Genomic DNA, 20,958 nt, shown 5'->3' on the forward strand with positions numbered 1-20,958 from the left:
AATAAAAAAATTTGCAGACGGGTATATCACATATTAAGACCCAAAGCATTTTGCAAATGCTTGAAATGAAACATTGAAGGAAAATTTTCAAGGTCAATCTTTAAACAAATGTTAACTCATAAAAAGACAAAAAAAAGTGAGATGGAGAAAAAAATTCAAACAGAATTTAAGGAATTAAATTCCTTTTAAAAGTGATTCAGTATAAAAGAAACCTCAAGAATTCAACACTTCTTTATCAACAGAAGGTTAGGAATAGGATTCCTTAACTGAATTAGACAAACTAGCATTCAAACATGTTTATGTGGTTTACAACATCCTTCAGTGACACACACCACAAAGTGTCTTTGCGATTACACAATTAGCCACAAGATCCAATAGAATAAGAAAATTGTGACTGAACACAAAGCAAATGGAAACGCGAACATTTCTGAGCTAACTGTACACTACAGTTTATTTCTTATAGGGACTAAAATAGATGAACTGCAACTGACCTCTTACTTTTAAAATCAACTGATCTGGTGAAGTATCAGCTCTATTCTGGGCATTAACAATTTGTAAATAAACAATTTAGCTGTCCAATTACAGCAACAGCTGTAAAAATGATAAGCAATTCATTTCCAGTTCAATATTAAAAATGTATCCGTGGATCAGTTAAGAAAATGTGCCTTTCTGGTGCTGTGTGCAGCATTAGGACACGTTCACACCTGCACCTCAAACTCATATGTGCCTTAAAAATTCATACCTTTCTGAGATCATTTTCTACATTGTCATTACAGCAGCTTTAGTTTGGCATTGATCTACACACATTGTACAATCTACTGAATTCAGAGCTTGAATTGCACACTAGTCACAATGTGCGAACCAATCAGAATTCCTCAAAATAGGAAAAGGTCAACTAAAATTCAGCAATGTGAGACAATGACTGAAGTATCACACAGCTGCCCTCAACAAAAACTAAAAACTAGGCAATCAAAGGGAGTTTTCCGAAGTCACAATTGCTTAAGTTGTTTTTGCCTCTCCATCTACCAAACAAACGTCATATCAATGGTTACTGCTTACAAAAAATGTAGCTAAGAAATTTATTTATTGTAACCATTGCTCGACAGATCAACTTAGTTGTTACTTATTTAGATGTTTATAACTGGTGTCAAGTTTGTCATTCCATCAATTCAGAGTGCAAGAAGCAGCAAATAACTCAGTACTTTATGAAGTTGTGAACAATTATGCATTTTTTTTTTAAAATGCATTCGTTCATGGAGTAGGAGATGCACTAGCATTGCAAACACTTATTGCTCATGTTTCAATGCAATTAAGGTACTGTTGGTGAGTCACCTTCTTGAACTGTCATTGCCACATGATGCAGATAAACTTAGGTGTTGTTAGGGAGATAATTCCAGAATTTTCACTGTGAGGAATGATGATGTAGCTCAAAGTTAAACTGATGAGTGACAGAGGGGAGCTTGCAGCTGTTCGTGTTCTCATTCATCTGCAGTGGTCATCCTTCTAAAATGGTAGAGTTGACATATTTGGAAAGTGCCAAAATGCTGTTAAAGGAATCTCAGCAAGTTCATTTATCAACAAATTAGTTAAAAATACCACTCAGTTTCAACACCTTAAAAGAAAAGTTTCACAATTTAAAAATATCATATGGTCTCAATCTTTCTTAAATCAGATTCACAATAGTTCACTACTGCTGTGGTGCATTAAGTAGTGGTAGAAGGATGAACACATTAAGTACACCACCAAACTAGTTCTACTGTACCAAGAATCAAAGCTTGCAGTTATATTAAGTAGAATTAAAAATTAATAAGAGATTAATCTAATAAAGCAATAATTCAACTACTGGTTGGGAGGCAACATGGACTGAAGGAAGCAACTTCATTCATTCAGTTAGTCAGTTCTTCTTTTAGCATCTCATTTATTCAGATCAATGCCTAAGAACTGGGAAGTGGGTGAACTCCCATCCTGAATTGGAGGTGCCAGTGTTGGACTGGGGTGTACAAAGTTAAAGATCACACAACACCAGGTTATAGTCCAATACGAGAACCTGGTGTTGTGTGATTTCTTTTTAAATTTCCCATCCTGAAAGACACCAAAATACATGCAAGTAGGATAGAGATAGAGAAAGAGATAGATATAGGGATAGAGAGCACAAACCAGCCTATCAACAGCAAACACTGAAGTCACCTAGCCAGGTAATGAAACGTCTGGATATCAAACCTACAGCTGAGCGAGCAAACCTACACCCTAAACACTGAAATGAAACATCCCACAGTTCAAGGAATAGGGAGTAGCTAACAAGATAAATACTGGTTGTAGATGTTGCTGGAGTAGCCATCAACTAGGTAACTTACTTTTGCCAGGACTCCAGGAGAGTAGTGAGTCTCCAAGGCTATATGCTGAACAATCACAGGAGGGAGACTGCCCTCAATGCAGTTTAATGATGGATTGATAATTGAGGATATTGATGAATTTCTAATGTAATTTCTGTGCAAGTATCCCATATATCAACAATTACAGAAGGTACTGCTGCTATCAATACCAATGCATCATCTCAAAACATGTTAATGAAAATGGAAAAGGACTGCTGAAAAATCAAAAGTAGTCATAAAGAAAATCTCATGAGCTAATAAATTATTTTTATCCCAGTGACTGACAGTCCTTGATAACAGTCTCTTACAATTTGTAAGTTTGTGTTATGATTAATGTTTTAATATTAGAATCAGAAATTCACAGGTCTGTAAATTGACTACCTGGACAGTCAAGCTGTAGCTCATTGCACTCACATTCCAATCTGTGGGAAGGCCAGTATCCTTCATATATCCTAATAACTGCATTTTTGCAATAACTGCCAACTTTGCTCGACCTCAAGTTACAATAACCACAATTTCCAGCAAAGTTGCCAGGAAAAAATGCAAGCAGTGAGAGAATGAGATATCAGACAGGATAGAAGGAACAGGTAGGGCATCGATGTCCCGAGCCTGGTTATTTGGTTAAATGATTATTAACCTGGAATACTGCAAAAGGCGACAACACCTTTAAGGAGGAATCAAATTCCTGGCACAAATCGAAGATTTCACCGAATTCCCAGAAAACGAGCAGATTTGATAATTAAGGACATAGACAAGCATTTCTGCAATCACAATACTGATCCTCAAATAACATGTTGCCACAGCAGTGTCAAGAAAAAGGACATTATTTGCAAGGGGAACAGTTCAAATCAGAACTAATGACCTATGAAGAACAATGATTGAGGACCTTCAGGCATCATTTCAAATATTCAAAACAAAAATCCAGAAAAGCTGAATCATAAAAAGGTATTACAGGAAAGCAAGATTATGTTCCAGTACCATGAGCAAATGGAGTGTAAAAGCAGGAAAATATGCAGGTGAATGTGATGAAGGATGGATAATTTCAGATTTTTAGGGGATTGGGACAGACTCTAGAGAAGAAGGCATCTGTACAAAGATAGATGGACTGTACCCAAATAAGACGATAGCCATGTCCTACTGTGAGGTCAACTGTGGCACGGAGTATGGAACCTGAAAATAGCAGGCAGTAGCAAAACTGAGATGATATCCTCTCATCACTAAAATGAGAGAGCAAGACAGTGTGCAAGAAAGCAAGCACACAAGAAAAGAGAAAGCGAGAACAAGAGTAAGAGGAGAGAAAAGGGAAAAGGCAAAGCAACCAAAATCTAACAGAAATGGGAAACTTATGACAAAAGTCTGAAGTCAGGATACAGCTAAATGACCAAGACGACTACGGGAAGCACAAATTAGAAGGTTAATACAGGAGATGGAGGTCATGAGGAAGGTGAGCAGGAAATTTTAGATTGAGACCAATATATTTTATTAAGAAAAGCATAAGCATTTTGCGAGGTGAAACGTGGGGCCGATTAAGTTCCCAAAAGAAAATCTTCAAATTTCTTCCTCTGAAGATTTGTAAAGTCAAGGCTAAGGATTAATCGAGTACTTTGTATCTGCCTCTACAAAGGAAGTGGATAACATGAAGCTTACATCAAATCAGGAGGCTGACAAGATAAGAATAAAAGGTGTAATAAAGAGACCATTTAAATTCACTCAGTTCAGTTGCAGTGTACCCTAGCTTGTTGAAAGAAGCAAATGGAAGAGGAATTGGACACAATCTTTACACCTTTGTGCATGTAGTAGTGATAGATAAAGTATTCACCACTCGATTACATGCAATGCTGCAAGCTCACAAAAAACAATCAACTTTTAAATTACAAGTATCATAGCTACTATTCTGACACTGATATTGACATTAAGATTTGTCCTGTTTATAGAAATTTACCAAAGTTATTTGTATCTTCTTACAGGTTGAAATTAGTATTTTGTAAAAGTTACAAAAAAAAGGATTTGCCAAGAGTAATATAGGGTCCATAAACAATGGGAAGACGAATCATGAAGAAAGATTTCAACAACAAAAAGTCAATTTTTTTTAATGTGAAAGTGGAAAATATGGTAGTAATTAATTTAATTGCTGTGAAATCTGTGATATGAAGTAGAATACAATACATAATTGCATTCTAGAAATGAGCAAAGATAAAACTAATTTCTCAAATCACGAACTTTGCATTTGGAGACTATTTAATTCTGGCCAAGTAGGCTAAAAACCACAGTACACACTGTATTAAAAAAAACCATAATATTTTATATTAAGCTCTTGCTGGTAAAAAACATAAGAGCTATATATTACAGTCTGGTATTCCAGACTGTGCTTTTCCATTACAAATATATGATTGCAGAATTCTTCATTTCAGGATTTAACTGCTCAATAATCATCTGTCGCAATGGAACATTTCATTCAACTAAGTAAATAAATGTTGAAATAAATACCAATTTTAAAAATGCTAATATTTAATTGTATTTAAGAATATACAGTATTTACAATTAAGCAGCCAGGATTCCATCTCTTTGCAAAACATTAATAAAACAAAATTACTTAAGCTACTAAAAATTCAAACTGCAGAATAACAACTTCAAGTTTTAAGGTTTAAAAAGGGACAGGCTTCCATCCATTTTACTTAGTGAAATGTCTTTTAAAAAATCTTGACTAATATATATACTTCTCTGCCACCCAGCCAAGACTCTGTTTTTCTTACTTACATTGCCCATGTAGTTTGGCTTATACCCTTCTTGCTGCCTTCTCAATTCATCCTGCTCTCTCTGTCGCATCATTTCCTCCTCTCGTCGACGACGTTCCTCTTCATGCCTGTCAAAATTTAACAATTTTAATCTGATAAGACCACAAAATATTACTTGCTGCTTGCACTAAATCACATTGGTGGTAGGTAAACAAGGATTAATTGCTATTATACCTGAATGGGATGTTATAACAATTTATAAAATGTGTAAGCCTCACAAAAGAAATTTAATTTAGAGCAACTTTTTAAATTCTCACAATGGAATGCAGAACAATATTTACACCACTGTAACAACAAAGCCTAAAGACAAATATATTGATTTCATAAGATCGATAACATTCAATTCTTTACAAAACGTCATAGAATTCAAGTGTAAAAAATATTTTTAAAACTGTTTCCATTATTTAATGCCGAAACATAATATGCATCAAATTAGCATTCTTAACACAGTTAAACAGCTTCAAAAGGAAAAATAGATATCGCATTCCCAAGTTTAGTGTCTGAAGAGGTGATCAAAAAGTAGGTTTGGAGAGATTTGCAAAGTTGAAGAATAAGACAAAGCTTGCTTATTTTGGACAGACTCCAAAAGTTGAACTCAAAATTTTGACATTAAAGGAAAGGAAAAGAAGAATATGACAAAACTGGAAGGAGGAAAAAAAAAAGGTATTTGAGAACACAGAGGATCATTAGAATTATTATAGTTTTTCTCACAGTTGAAAGGATGAGAAGTCCTACTCCATTATTATGTCTTTAAAAACCAGACACAAAACAAACAAATATCGGTCATGTTAATGGATTCATCAAACAGCAATGCAAAGCATTCACACACCTTCAGGTCCTGCCATAGTCACTGAAAAGAAGTCTTCTGACAAATATTCCACTTGCCTTGCTACTATGGAAGTACCACAGTTCTGGCATGCCACTACATCAATCTTCAATTCTTTGAATAAAAGAGACAGCAGCCATAGGCATTGCTTCATTAAATTATTCTGCAACCCATGTACGATACCATGTTTTGCCAGAAGATGACAAATGCAAAATGATACTTCAGTGTAGGCTTCGCATTTTGCGGGTGGTTTAAAAAAACGATTGTTGAGCCTTCAAAACTGCCTTCAGCTTCTCAATGTTCTGTCCAAAGCATGTTGTTTTTCAAGATAAAATTATTCTTGAATGTTCTGTGCACTGATTTGTGGTGACATTCTAAATTCCCCCTTTTACTTATCAAGACACTTTGATGTCACACAAGGCAAATGCTCATCTTTTACAGCTGCCAAGAGAAACTCCTTTTCATTTTCTCCTTGGAAGTTGGACATTTTTGGTTTGTTTTTAGATGTCCAGGTTCACTCATTATTATTGCTCCATTTTGTAGTTCATGATGCCATCTGCCACTGGTCACGCTGCAGACAATGCAGGTCACATTTTGGATCTGTGACTGTCACATCCAGAATGGTGATGGCTGCTTTCAAGTATAGAGGCACAGGAAGTCACTTCTGTGGGTAGTGATATACTGGCTGCGCATATAGTATATTTCTTATTTATTTACATTGCCACCACAAAAAAAACTACGTTATCCTGCAATGGTATTCCAACTGGACCAAGCAAACGGCACGGTGGCACAGTGGTCGGATCTGCTGCCTCACAGCGCCAGAGACCCGGGTTCAATTCCCGCTTCGGGTAACTCTGTGGAGTTTGCACATTCTCCCAGTGTCTGTGTGGGTTTCCTCTGGGTGCTCCGGTTTCCTCCCACAGGCCAAAGATGTGCAGGTTAGGTGAATTGGCCATGATAAATTGCCCGTAGTGTCAGATGAAGGGGTAAATGTAGGGGAATGGGTCTGGGTGGGTTGCTCTTCGGAGGGTCAGTGTGGACTTGTTGGGCCGAAGATCCTGTTTCCACACTAAGTCATCTAATCTAATCTAACCAAACATAATGCAACAAGCTAGCGAGGTATGTTAAAACCACATATTTTGCTCTAGCAACACAGCTTCCAGAAGTAGTAGCCATACCATAACATGACAATTGACATGAAAGTAGCAAGGGAGCGTGGAAGTGAGCAATAAGATCAATTGTCAAACCACGCGACCACAGATGTACATATAAACTGGAAAACACAGATTGGCAGTCGGAACTTGGTCGAGAAGCTCAGAGCACAAACAAGATAGTTTGAGAACAGCATTTCCAAATTCAACCACAGAATGTAATGTTCCACTTGATAGAAAAGATTAATGACCTCACATTTGATGAGTGAAGTGAACTGGCATACGAAATCCAAGACACCCTCTTACATAGCAGTGACTACTGAGTGAATTTTACATCCAATTTGAATGTAAAAACATGGAAGCAGGAATAACAAAACCATAGGTGATCACAGCCATCAAAGAATTTCAGTTTTCGATAGTTGAAAAATCAAATTTGAATAAAGAGTTGCTCATCTTGATCATTATGCCAATACATCCCTGAAATAGTGATCAATTCATAAATTTTTTTTGTGCCAGCAACTGACTGATCTGGTTACAAATGTTATGTTCACTCAGATAAAGATACTGAAACTCAGATTGACGGCATCCTTTGGTTCAAATTTCTGTTGCAATCTTCTGTATGTATTTTCTGTTGATTATCTTCCACCTCTTCACTGCCATGCATCCCTCCTCTCTCTCCTTTGATTTTTTAAAAAAAAACTTCTCTTATTTGAACCTCCCTCCCAATCACCTTGCCACCAACTAATTATTTTAAGACCCTACCTGCAAACCATGTTGTACAATTTGCCAGAACATTGCCCAGAACACTGTTCAAATGAAGTTTGTGGATAAACAATTGGGTCTCAGACTAAAGACAAAATTGTGGATTATGAAAGCTGAGCTAAATGAAGTGAACTTGCATATTAAGTTAGGGAAGAGACATTTAAGGCAATATTTCAGGATACTCAGAAGATAGATCTTCACCTGCTGTAAACAAAAATTCCAAATCAGGAGAATCCACCATTTACAGTTAATTATAGTTAGAGAAACCGCGATACTTCAGAAAGCAAAGATGAGCAGGTCAGATGATTACTCAGAATATAAGGAATTGCAGAGAACAAATGAAAGGTTAATCATGATGAAGAAATTAGAGCAAACTTGTCAGTAATGTAAAAGCAGATAGTAGAGATTTCTACAAGCATTTAAATAGGAAGAGAATGAGGATGTTGATAGCAGATAAGAAGGAAATAACAGGTGAAATGTACAAATATTTTGTTTTCGTCATTACTATTGAGAATACAAAGAGCATTTTAGTAAAAGCTGCAAATTGGGGGTGTAAGGAAGAGAAGAAATTAGTGAAATTACAACCATGAAAATGGGAAGCCTTCAGAAATGAGATAATGAGAGTCCAGAGACAGTATATTCCTGTTAGGGTGAAAGGAAAGGCGGATAGGTGTAGGGAATGCTGGATGACTAAAGAAATTGAGGTTTTGGTTAAGAAAAAGAAGAAAACGTATGTCAAGTATAGACAGGATAGATTGAGTGAATCCTTAGAAGAGTATAAAGGCAGTAGGAGTATACATAAGAGGGAAATCAGGAAGGCAAAAAAGGGGACATGAGATAGCTTTGGCCAAGAGAGTTAAGGAGAATCCAAAGGATTTTTACAAATACATTAAGGACAAAAGGGTAACTAGGGAGAGTATAGGGCCCCTCAAAAATCAGCAAGGCAGCCTTTGTGTGGAGCCGCAGAAAATGGGGGAAGATACTAAACAAGTATCTTGCATCAGTATTTACTGTGAGAAAGGATATGGAAGATATAGAATTAGATTAGATTACAGTGTGGAAACAGGCCCTTCGGCCCAACAAGTCCACACCAACCCGCCGAAGCGAAATCCACCCATACCCCTACATTTACCCCTTACCTAACACTACAGACAATTTAGTATGGCCAATTCACCTGACCCTGCACATCTTTGGATGGTGGGAGGAAACCGGAGCACCCGGAGGAAACCCACGCAGACACGGGGAGAACGTGCAAACTCCACACAGTCAGTCGCCTGAGGCAGGAATTGAACCCGGGTCTCTGGTGCTGTGAGGCAGCAGTGCTAACCACTGTGCCACCGTGCCGCCCACTAATGTAGGGACATAGATGGCAACATTTTGAAAAATGTCCATATTACACAGGAGGAAGTGCTGGATGCATGGAAATGCATAAAAGTGGATAAATCCCCAGGACCTGATCAGGTGCACCCTAGATCTCCGTGGGAAGCTAGAGAAGTGGTTGCTGGGCCTCTTACTGAAATGTGTGTATCTTCGACGATCACAGATGAGGTGGCGGAAGACTGGAGGTTGGCTAATATAGTGCCACTGTTTAAGGACAAGCCAAGGAGCTATAGAGCAGTGAGCCTGACGTTGGTAGTGGGCAAGTTGTTGGAGGGAATCCTGAGGGACAGGATGTACATGTATTTGGAAAGACAAGGACTGATTAGGGATAGTCAACATGGCTTTGTGTGTGAGAAATCATGTCTCACGAACTTGATTGAGTCTTTTGACGAAGTAACAGAGGATTGAGGAGGACAGCGTGGTAGACATGATCTATATGGACTTCAGTAAGGCGTTCGACAAGGTTCCCCATGGGAGACTGATTAGCAAGATTAGATCTCATGGAATACAAGGAGAACTAGCCATTTGGATATAGAACTGGCTCAAAGGTAGAAGACAGAGGATGGTGGTGGAGGGTTGTTTTTCAAACTGTGACCAGTGGAGTGCCACAAGATTGGTGCTGGGTCCTCAAATTTTTGTCATTTATATAAATGATTTGGACGTGAGCATAAGGGGTATACAGTTAGTAAGATTGCAGACGACACCAAAATTGGAGGTGCAGTGGACAGCAAAGGAGGGGACCTCAAATTACAAAGGGATCTTCATCAGGTGGGTCAATGGGGTGAGAAGTGGCAGATGGGGTTTAATTCAGATAAATGTGAGATGCTGCATTTTGGGAAAGCAAATCTTAGCAGGACTTATACACTCAATGGTAAGATCCAAGGGAGTGTTGCTGAAGAAAGAGACCTTGGAGTGCAGGTAGATGATAGTGAAGAAGGCATTTAGTATGCTTTCCTTTATCGGTCAGAGTATTGAGTACAGGAGTTGGGAGGTCATGTTGTGGCTGTACAGGACATTGGTTAGGCCACTGTAGGTATTTTTCGTGCAATTCTGGTCTCCTTCTTATCAGAAAGATGCTGTGAAACTTGAAAGGGTTCAGAAAAGATTTACAAAGATGTTGCCAGGATTGGAGGATTTGAGCTATTAAAAGAGGAGAGGCTGAACAGGCTGCTGCGTCAGAGGCTGAGGGGTGACCTTACAGAAGTTTACAAAATCATGAGGGGCATGGCTAGGATAAATAGACAAAATCTTTTCCCTGGGGATGGGGAGTCCAGAACTAGAGGGTATAGTTTTAGAGTGAGAGGGGAAAGATATAAAGGAGACCTAAGGGGCAACTTTTTCACACAGAGGGAGATATGTATATGGAATGAGCTGCCAGAGGAAGTGGAGGAGGCTGGTACAATTGCAACATTTAAAAGGTATTTGGATGGGTATAAAAATAGGAAGGGTTTGGAGGAATATGGGCCGAGTGCTGGTAGGTGAGACTAGATTGGGTTGGGATATCTGGTCGGCATGGACGGGTTGGACTGAAGGGTCTATATCCGTGCTGTACATCTCTATGAGGAAAGCAGTGCTTGAAAAACCAGCTGCCAAATGCTAAGTCCCTGGTCCAGACACATTTCATCCTAGGATCTTCAAAAAATTTACTATTGGAGGTTATTAGATGGATTGGTGTTAATTTTCAAAACTTTAAAAGAGGTTCAATTGAGTTGTAAAGAAGTAAACATATATTCCCTACAGAAGGGAGGCCGGAAACTAACCAGTTAGCTTAAATTACAGTGGTAGGGAAGGTATTAGAATTGACTATTAAAGAAAAAGCTGCACACTTAAACTCAAGATAATTGGGATGAAACAGAATGGTTTTAACAAAAGGCAATCATGTTTTACGAAATTATGGGAGTTCTGACAAAGATTAACTTGCGTTGTGAATAAAAGGGGAGCCTATGGACATACTATACTTGGTTTAGCATAAGGCAGGTGATTTCAAATGCCACAAAACGTTATGGCAGAAAATAAAAGCTCTGGGGTAGGGGATGAAGTACTGGCATGGATGTGATGAGTGGAATCCCACAGCGACCTGTGCTGTGACCTCAATTTTTCCCATCAGTGAGTTGGACGACAGAAGCAGAGGAAATGTTAGATAAATTTGTAATGACACCAAGGTAGGTAGTAAAGGTTGTTGTGGAGACATAGGTTTCTAATAGATATAAACAGGTTGAGTGAGTGGGCAAAACTCTGGTAGAGTATAATGTAGCAAAACACAAAAGTTGCTCACCTTTAGCATGAAACACAAAAACCCAGAGTATTACTTAAACTGAGCACAATTGCTTAAGTCCAAAATTCAGAGGGCTTTGGGAGTTCTGGTGGATAAGTCACAAATCAATTGTTTGCACATGCAGTATTTAATCAAGAAGGTTAATTGAACATGAAAGCAAGAAAGTGGTGCTTCATTTATACAGGGTATTGGCAAAACCATATTTCAAGTGCTGAGTGCAGTTTTGATCTCCTTAATTAAGGATAGATGAAACTGCATTAGAAACAGTTCAGACAAGATTCACAAGGTTGATACTGGAATGAACAAGTTGTAGTATTACCAGGAAAGCTAATATTTCATGATTGACTTAGCGGTTATATTCATACAATTAAAATATATTCATGGATCAATTTATTTTGCTGAAAGTGAGAGGAGAAAGATTTTAAAAAGACACCCTGTTTTTTAAAAACAGAGGGTGGGTCACATGTGGAATGAACTTCCTCAGGAAGTGATGGATTGGAGTACAATTCCAGTGTTTTAAAGACATTTGGATAAGTACATGAACAGGAAAGGTTTGGAGGGATATGGGCCAGGAGCAGGCAGGGGGACAAGTTTAGTTTTGACCTGGTCTGTTTCCGTGTTGTATGACTCTAGAACTCTATACTCAATAAGCATCTTTGTACTGTATTAGCATACGTCCTGCTTGGCTTCACTTGACAAAGAAATGTACCATAGGATTGTAAACAAACTGAAGGCAGTAACCTTAAATCTTTAGTCTACAGGGCAAGGTGGAGAGGCCCTGGCCAGATCATTTCCATTTCATGACTGCGAGAATATGTTTAATCTTGAAGATTACAAAACAGAGGTGTTATAATCCTGGCTTATTAGCCTCAAAAAAAAAATCATAGTCACAGCTATATTTCTATACGGATAACTTACTTAGCAATGAGTTAATTACACGTAACTAAACCTAACCTTTGGACAAAATTTAGCCTTTGTAACAAAGTTAACTCAAATACAATGTTTTTAAGTTTGCAATTATACCACCTTTAGATGGATACCTAAAGACTATGTGGTGAAGAATATTTCACAATTTTTACATCCTGTCCTTTGCGTTTGTGTTACATTTGAGTAACAAAAACTCTTTCCAAGCATTCAAACTTCAGATGATTGTAAGGAAAAGCAAATGGTCAGTGTGAAAAGTGTTTGATTTAATAAGGTCGCTGAATAAGTGACATTAGCTCAAGAATATCAATCACTGGGCCCTGACTACATAAGCCTTTCTTTTCATTAGCAAAGAAGAAAATTTCAAACGATCCTTTTATCTTAGCTAAAAAGTTATGAAGTGACCAAATTTAATAAAGAGGTTAGATCCATGAATAACTGACAACTTCAAAGCCAGTCAGCAGGGGAGAAGGGACCATCAGTCTATGTCAAAGTGTAATGATGTAAATGATCATGAGCACATGGTGAATTGGCTGCCCTTCTTTCCACTGGAGTTTCACAGAGTGAGGGGCAATTTGATGAAATGTTCATGTCTTGACAAGGTGGGTATGGAAATGACGCTTCCTCATCAGTAAGTTCAGAACTAGGAGGCAGATTTTAAAATTAGGGGTCACACTTTCAGGACAAAGATGATGAGAATTATTTTTCCTCAGAGGGCTATGAGACTTTAGAATACTCTGCCTCAAAAGGTGATGAGGGCAGAGACACGGAATATTTTTAAGAAAGATGTGGAAAGATTTTTTGGCAAGACAGACCAGCATTATCACGGGGAGATAGAAGTACAGAATTTGAACACAAGTAGATTGACCATTATGTTATCAGATGGTGGTTATAGACTCAAGAGGCTGAATGGTCGACTTTTGCTCCTATTTTTTGTCCACTGAAGTAGCATTACTGGAAATGACTGTTGGACCTAGGACACCAAGTTGATTTGAATAATTTTAGATCAGAACTTGTGCCTCCATCATGCTGGGGGCATCTTTTTTGTTTGGTACAATTATCTTGTTTCTTTTCTCATGAAGTTATGTCACAATCTGATGGTTATTGTGCAGCATTCAGGTCTCATATTTTGTTGATTTTACTATTTATTAGCATTCTTTTGCCTTTGTACTGCGAAACATACTCTGTCCCATTACACACACTTTTTAAAATAATTTTACCCAATCCATTCCTGCACTCGTTCAAAACCTAATATGACATTAACTTTACCCATAATGATATTGAGACAGTTAATGGTTTCTTTCCACACACTCTGTCTGGGTTGAGTATTTTCAATATTTTCTGTTTTTAATTTCACTTCCAATTCAAATAAGTTTCACTTTTATGCAAAAAATTGCACTTGGGCATTGTTCAGTTTGATTTATTCTGTAGTACTCACATCAGGAACGATATAGGCTGCAGTGTAACTTTAGAATCATGACCGACACACTGGTATAGTGTTGGAGCACTTATGCCCACTTGTGTTGTTCAGTGTGAAGCAGAAATTTCAATAGATTAAAGAAAGCTTGGTTATATGCTGGTTAATGAACTTCAATCAAGATTAAGGAGATCAATTTATCAATTTCATTGTGTCAAACAAGCAACAAATCACTATACTTCTAATATTCTACATGGCAAGTTAAGGAAAATATACAAGTCTGTGATGACAGACCACATAACTCAAAGTTCCTTCTGATATGTCGACCCTGCCTAGTACAGATCATCCAATGCATGTTTGTGCTTGCTATTTATTGTTAGGCGAATACAGCTATCCTTCCATATTCAACTAAGAATGGGTGCCAAAGATGACGGTCTTAAAATTATACAAATCTGAAGTCCACTTGAGGAAAATCATCAGATCTGCTAGTTTCTACAGAGAGAAAAACAAGAGTTAATATTGAGTCTCTGGTTTTATCTCTACGGATGTTGACAGGACTGCAGAGTTTCTCCAGTTTATTTTTCTTTCAAATTTCCAGCATCCGCAGTTCTTTGTCTATCATATGAGGGAACGTGTTACCTTTTCAATTCTGAAAAAAAAAGATGCTGGCTTCTAATTTTTAAATTATATTTGCAGTCCATTGGCAACTGCCAGTGACAGTAGATTTAATCCAAAAGTACAAGTGAAGAAATCATGCTTCAATTGCACCAAATTCTAGATCAAAATACAACTGCAGTATTTTGGTGAAATTTAGGCACCAAGTCTGAGAAAATATATGTTGATCCTTTATTCCAGTTTAGAAGGTTGCAAAGTGACCTAATTGGGACCTTCACAAAGACCTAAAAGACAAGAATTTGAAGGCAGGAAAAAAAAACAGAAAAACAAATTTCTCATGAAAGAATCTAGTCCTAAGAATGTTACTCGGACCCTCTCACCAGAGCTACTGAAGAGTTGCTGTGTAATTCCAGCATTTTCTGTTTCTATTTCAATTTCCAAAATGTCCAATATTTTGCTTTAAACACCAGATGTCAACATGGTTATATCTTTGGCATCAGCAAGAAGTGCAAAAGGCAACAGTTAAAAATCTAAGTTACTTGCATCAAAATACTGGAGCAATTGGAGGCACAAATGGTAAATTATTGATCTAGGTACTTTCAAAATTTGACATGGGCCTTTCAGTGGGTCTTTTGTGGAGGTCATAACCAGTATCTCCTTCTAACTTGTTGCTTTCCACCAGCTTGCATTTAATTCAATATATAACCTACAGGTTAAAAACAATTGAAAAAAAAATTACTTAAATGTGGACCAGCAGGCAATTTTAGAGTGTTTTGCGAAACCAGCTCATGTGATGACAGGAAATGAGATTTTCACACAGCATGTACTTAGGATATGGAATGTACTGCCAGGAAGTGTATTGGTGGCAAGTTCAATTGGAGCACTGAATGATCATTTAAACAGAAACCATGCACAATCTTACAGGAAAAAGGGCAGGAGATTGGCATTAAATTAATACCCTCTGGAACTAGTATGAGCATAATGGGCCAAAACAGCTTCCTTCTACATCTTAAAAATTCTGTGATTCTGTGCCTCTCAGTAACACATAAAATTTAGAAAACCTTCTACAGAATCTGTGAAGTGTGATAATATTTTTAAAATCATATATGCAAGGGCAATTATTAAGACTGAGCACTCGTGCTTCAAGAGCAACTTTTAAACCACATCCCATAGTTTACCAACATGGTGCGGTACATTGTTTTGGCCAGGTTTTGACATTTAACATAATGCAACAATTTTGTCAAAAATGAATGCTGCTAGCATTTAGATAACAACCTCAGCTAGCTTTAAAGGAGACAACACCAGCAAATGGAAGGAATTTCAAGTTATCAACCTTAACTTTGATTATGGAAAGCAACTCTTTTCCTGCAGGTATGCAACACCTAATTTCTCCCACAGCTGAAATAGAATTAAACATTCCTTCACAGTGACACCACCAACATAGGAAGGATAGTTTCTCTCAACAAACATCAAATTTCATCACACTGTGAGACTGTCACTACACAATTATGCACAGTGCAAATTTTTGTACAAAACTATCATGCAGCTGTAACATCAGCAGTTGTGATTTACAAATCACTTGCTGTACATAATAAATCCCAGCAAAATGCAAAAATTGAGACTTTTGCATTAATATTATTTTAAGAGAATTAGCCAACAATTCTGTTGAGATTAAACAGTTACATAATTGTAAGTAGGACTAAACACTTACTAACTACACCAACAGGACTGACACATAAATGCATACCTTCTCTACTTTAATATAGATCATGGCAAAAAATTCTAATTTCCCATTTTTAGTTTTACACTGCAGTTAAAAGTGAACCCTATAGCATTCCCAATATCTTTATCTGAACTGCACATACCTCATTTCTATCTGTTTCCGTTTTTGCAGTTCTTGATTCCTCATTTCTTCCAAGCGTCTCAACTCCTCTTGACGTCTCATCAAATCTAAAAACAGATTAAAGAGTTAACACAGATCTAATTTACGTTCTGCAAAAATCACTTTCATAGATACTTCTCTTAAGAAGTTGCATATATTCACTAAATTTTCAGTCTATTTTCACTTCATGCAGCAAAAATATAATTTCATCCATATAAAAATAAAGACTTCAGAAGTAGATACAGTTACTAACAAAGTCACAGGAAACCAAGTAACCCACACAATCCTGTGGTTACTCCCCTGCAAAAAAGAGACATAGATGATGATGCCCTGTGGATTAATTGGCCTTCAATCTTAATTTCCCCAAGACCATTTCCTGAATAATATAGATTGCCTTCAGTTCCTGCCTCTCACTCACCCCTGTGCTCTCCAATGTTTCTGGTATGTTATTTGTGTCCTCCTTTGTGAACTCAGAGCAACATAGTATTAATTGATGAGCCATTTGTTTGCCCCCCCATTATAAATTCCCATTTGACGGTTATCACAAAGCTAGTCCCTTTTTTCCTAAAAGCTGTTCCTTGCCTCAAGGAGACTCTGTGCTTGATTTTTTTCCAGAGGGGCAATAAACCAGGCCGGGCTCCGATCAGTCTCATTTGGTACAGATATGAAAAGGATTTTGGAGAGGCCTTTTGTTTATATGTAAACAGTTGAGACTTCAGGCCAAAGTGGTCATGTTTTAGAAGTGACCTGTATAATGAAAGGGAGGTGGTCAGCTCTTTAGCTGAGCTGAGCAGTTTTACTTCAGTCCTGAACTGGGAATTGAACAGGGAGCAGTGTGGAAACACACTTTTTTCTTCTGCCCTTCAACTTCAACCTGTAAGCATGTGTTCCATTTATACAGGGTTTTAAAGGGAGCTTGCTTATTGGGACTGTTGTGTATATTCAGAACAGCATAATAAAGTCTAGTTGGATAGTCTGAGTTCTGTAGGGGTTCTTTATTGCATTGTGTAATTTTGTCAATAAATTTCTGTTTTAAAATCTAGTAGTCAACCTTCTTTTAGGATTGAGATTCAGAAATATTTCATTTAAAGGGCTAATGAATGTTTTTAATTCTTAATAACAGAGATTTGATGAGATCCATCAGAATATATTTAAAGCTTAAATAGACAGGCATCACAGGAAATCAAGGGATATGGGTGCTGGTGAAAAGTGGTGTTAAGGTCAGTATTTGGTGACAGCATGTGACTTAATTATGTTTAATACAATTTACTTCTAAATTTGGAGTTCTGAATTTTGTTGTGATGAAATCCTGACTTGGTTATTTAAAATTGAGTATGTTTAAACTCAAGCGTATATAAACACCAGGAAGAGCTGTCAGATTTTCCCAGACTAGGAGCCGAGTTAAATTAAACCCTTTGAGGCGTAAAAGAAACAAACTTATCTTTTGCTGTGAGTATTGTACAAAGAGATTACTTTCGGGTCTGTAATAATCTTTTGGGGGGATTAATATTTCAGCACGCATTTCAAAATCTAAACTAACCTATTAGCATATAACAAGTTATTTTGTTTTAATGCTATGTCTCAATGATCTCATGTTCATTGTAAAAGCAAGTTTGCTACATTGCATGCTTGTGTGTTTCAGTGAAACAACCTTGTCAAAACCAAAACATGATCAATCAAGCTATATTTCAGTCCGAAATCTGATGTCTCCACTCATAAATCAATTAGGATCATAACATTAGACATAACTGAACTGAAAAGCGGAACAAGCTCAATAAGTCTTTTGGGCTATTCTCCCTATACTTATTATGTAATTACAGTGTGTTGTACAAATTATGTATAAAGGTGGTTATGATTGAAAGTTCAGCAACCTACCTTGTCTCATTAGCATAAGCTGATGCTCGTGGCGAGCTGCTTCCATTTCTGCCTCAAGTTTCTGTTTTGCTTCTCGGATGTTCCTGTCAACTTGCTCACGTTGTTGCTTTTCCATTTCATCAAGGGCTTTCCACCGAGACGCATATTCAAACTCAAATGTCCCAGGCTGAGCAAAACGTGGTGGCTGCTCTCTTTCCCTAATTCAATAAGAACATTCATTAAAGATAAATATGGAGATGCAGTGGTATGGTTACAACTGTACTGAATTCGTAATTCAAAATCCCAGACTAAAGTTCTGGGATTATGGGCTTGGATTCCTTACTTGCAGACAGTGAAATTTGAATGAAAATGTTACTCCAATAGCAATCACATAACCGTTGTAAATACTGAGCTACCAGATGAAGTAGTGGAGGCTGCAACATTTAGAAGGCATCTGGATGGGCATATGAATAGGATGGGTTTAGAATGATATGGACCATTTGCTAGCAAATGGGACTAGATTAGGATAGGATATGTGGTCGGCATGAACGGGTTGGACTGACAAAATAATCAGCTTAAATGACTGCCCTTACTAGCATTTAAAAATACATGCAATTTATCCCAATTAGCAATACATGGATGATAGACTTGTTGTGTCGTCATAGTCTTACCAGATCATAGGGGCTGCTCTCTTATTAGAGAGAAGCGATTGGTGGTGATTTAACTTGAGGACCACCAGACCTCAGGCGAGGGAAGAGGTTGAGAAGGAGAGTCCTTCATGGTAACCTCAAACCAGTGATGGGAATTGAACCCACTGTTTGTATCATACTACTCTGCAAACCAACAATCCAGCCAACTGAGCTAAACAGATTCCTGAGCATCATTGACTACCTGTGCATTATCTTAAATCTGAATAGCATATTGAAATAATCTCAAAACAATAAAGAACACATTTAATGAGCTGAATGGCCTACTTCTGTGCTAATTTTATGGCTAATCTCAAACACACCAGTACTTTCATCAAGCTCTTTAAAAAAAAAGTATGACTAATGCACAAGATGGAAATGGAGAAGCTCTTAATATCAATTTCTGCAACCTAGACTGTCATTTCATAGGGTAATAGCATCTATTTTTCTCCAGTTGAGAGTGTGGTGCTGAAAAAGCACAGGTCAGGCAGCATCTGAGGAGCAGAAGAATTGACGTTTCAGGTATAAGCCCTTCATCAGGAAGGAAGGGAGGGAGGGCTTATGCCCAAAACATCGGTTCTCCTGCTCCTCAGATGCTGCCTGACCTGCTGTGCTTTTTCAAGACCATATTCTCGACTCTGATCTCCAGCATCTGCAGTCCTCATTTTCTTCTACTTTTCTCCATTTCAAGCGGCACAGTGGCTCATGGTTAGTATTGCTGCCTCAATTCCACCCTTGGGTGACTGTTTGCGTAGAGTTTGCACATTCTCCGAGTGTCTGTGTGTTTTTCCTCCACATGTTTCAGTTTCCTCCCTCAGTCCAAAGATGTGCTGGTGAGGTGGATTGACCAGGCTGAATTGCCCAGTGACCAGGAATGCATAGGTTTGGTGGATTAGCCATGGGAAATGCAAGTCATCGAGTATGGGGTGGGAGACAGGTCTAGATGGGGTGCTCTTCAGAGGGGCAGTGTGGACTCAAAAGTGAGAACAATTGGCTTCCACACTGAAGGGATTCTATGATTCTTACGGTTGTGCGAACTATCTTCTATACAATCCAGTATGTACATATTCCAATAACTATTTCTAAATAGTATTTGGATGGCAACTCCACTACTGCAAATGAAACCAGTTCCTTATTTTTTTTAATTTATTTGCTTTCAAGATAGTGGGTTTGATAATTACGATCAAAGTGACATGTACAAATTTGGGGGTGAAGAGAGATATAGGGACTTCAGGATCACAAAAAAAAAAGCCAGATAGTTCAGTGCTATCAACTTCAGCGTAGCCTCCCTTGATGGACTGAACCCTTAAATAAGGGGTAACAAGTCAATATAGTCATAAACTGTGAAGATAATCACCTTTGAATTTAATGTAGAATCATACAGTACAAGAAACTCTTCGACCTACCAACAAAAAAACCCTCTAAATCAAGATAGTGACCATAGTCCATAAATGCGTTGTAGATTGTTCTCAGCAAATGTAATCAATATATCTTTGACAGGAATCATTGACTTTCATGTTAAGCGCCAAAAATGAAAGTTTCCTGCTCAAAATTATGGAGCTGCTTTCAGCATAAAGTATCAAATATTAGTCATGGAATGCATTCCCAGCATCACTTATGCTCTCAGCCTTAAGACAGAAAATGCTAAGACCACGAAACAGTAACATTTTCCTTCAGAAAAACAAAAAAGTGATTTATCATGTGATTTGCAAACAGAAAAATGATGCAAGATCATCTTTGTTGAACAGAAATGTACCACTCAAATGAATGCAAACCCCAAAAATTATACACAGGTCAAAGCAAATGGAGATTTTTTTTGCACCCAGCAAATAAACGAAGACCTGAAACATTTACTTGTGGTATTGTGTGTTCTTTTGCAGTAGTTTTTCAGGAAGCCCATCTTCATCATCAAACTGTTCCATGGGCTCCACAATAACAGGACGAGGAGAGCTGGAAAGCAATGACAGATAAATGTTATAGCTGAAAAGGTTGATAACCATTAAAATATTATATTAAATA

At 37.6% G+C, this 20,958-nt stretch overlaps 1 protein-coding gene across 6 annotated transcripts in view; it reads right to left on the bottom strand.

Annotated features, from left to right (window-relative positions):
- The window catches only part of LOC122550728 (paraspeckle component 1-like), a 122,755-nt gene that overhangs the window by 84,515 nt on the left and 17,282 nt on the right, over window positions 1-20,958 (bottom strand). For 5 of the 6 annotated variants that reach the window (XR_006311930.1, XM_043691893.1, XM_043691891.1 and 2 more), the window contains 4 exons: window positions 20,794-20,889; window positions 18,275-18,471; window positions 16,383-16,467; window positions 5,130-5,235 (listed from right to left, as the gene is read on the bottom strand). Coding sequence is in view for 5 of the 6 variants with exons in the window: in XM_043691893.1 (XP_043547828.1) it covers window positions 5,130-5,235; window positions 16,383-16,467; window positions 18,275-18,471; window positions 20,794-20,889 (484 nt within the window). In the remaining variant the exon portion in view is untranslated. Of the gene's footprint in view, window positions 1-4,882; window positions 5,236-16,382; window positions 16,468-18,274; window positions 18,472-20,793; window positions 20,890-20,958 lie in introns of those variants that run through there. The other variant, XM_043691892.1, reaches the window with a different exon arrangement.

This window comes from Chiloscyllium plagiosum, chromosome 6 (genome assembly GCF_004010195.1).
Source record: "Chiloscyllium plagiosum isolate BGI_BamShark_2017 chromosome 6, ASM401019v2, whole genome shotgun sequence".
Lineage (NCBI taxonomy): Eukaryota > Metazoa > Chordata > Chondrichthyes > Orectolobiformes > Hemiscylliidae > Chiloscyllium > Chiloscyllium plagiosum.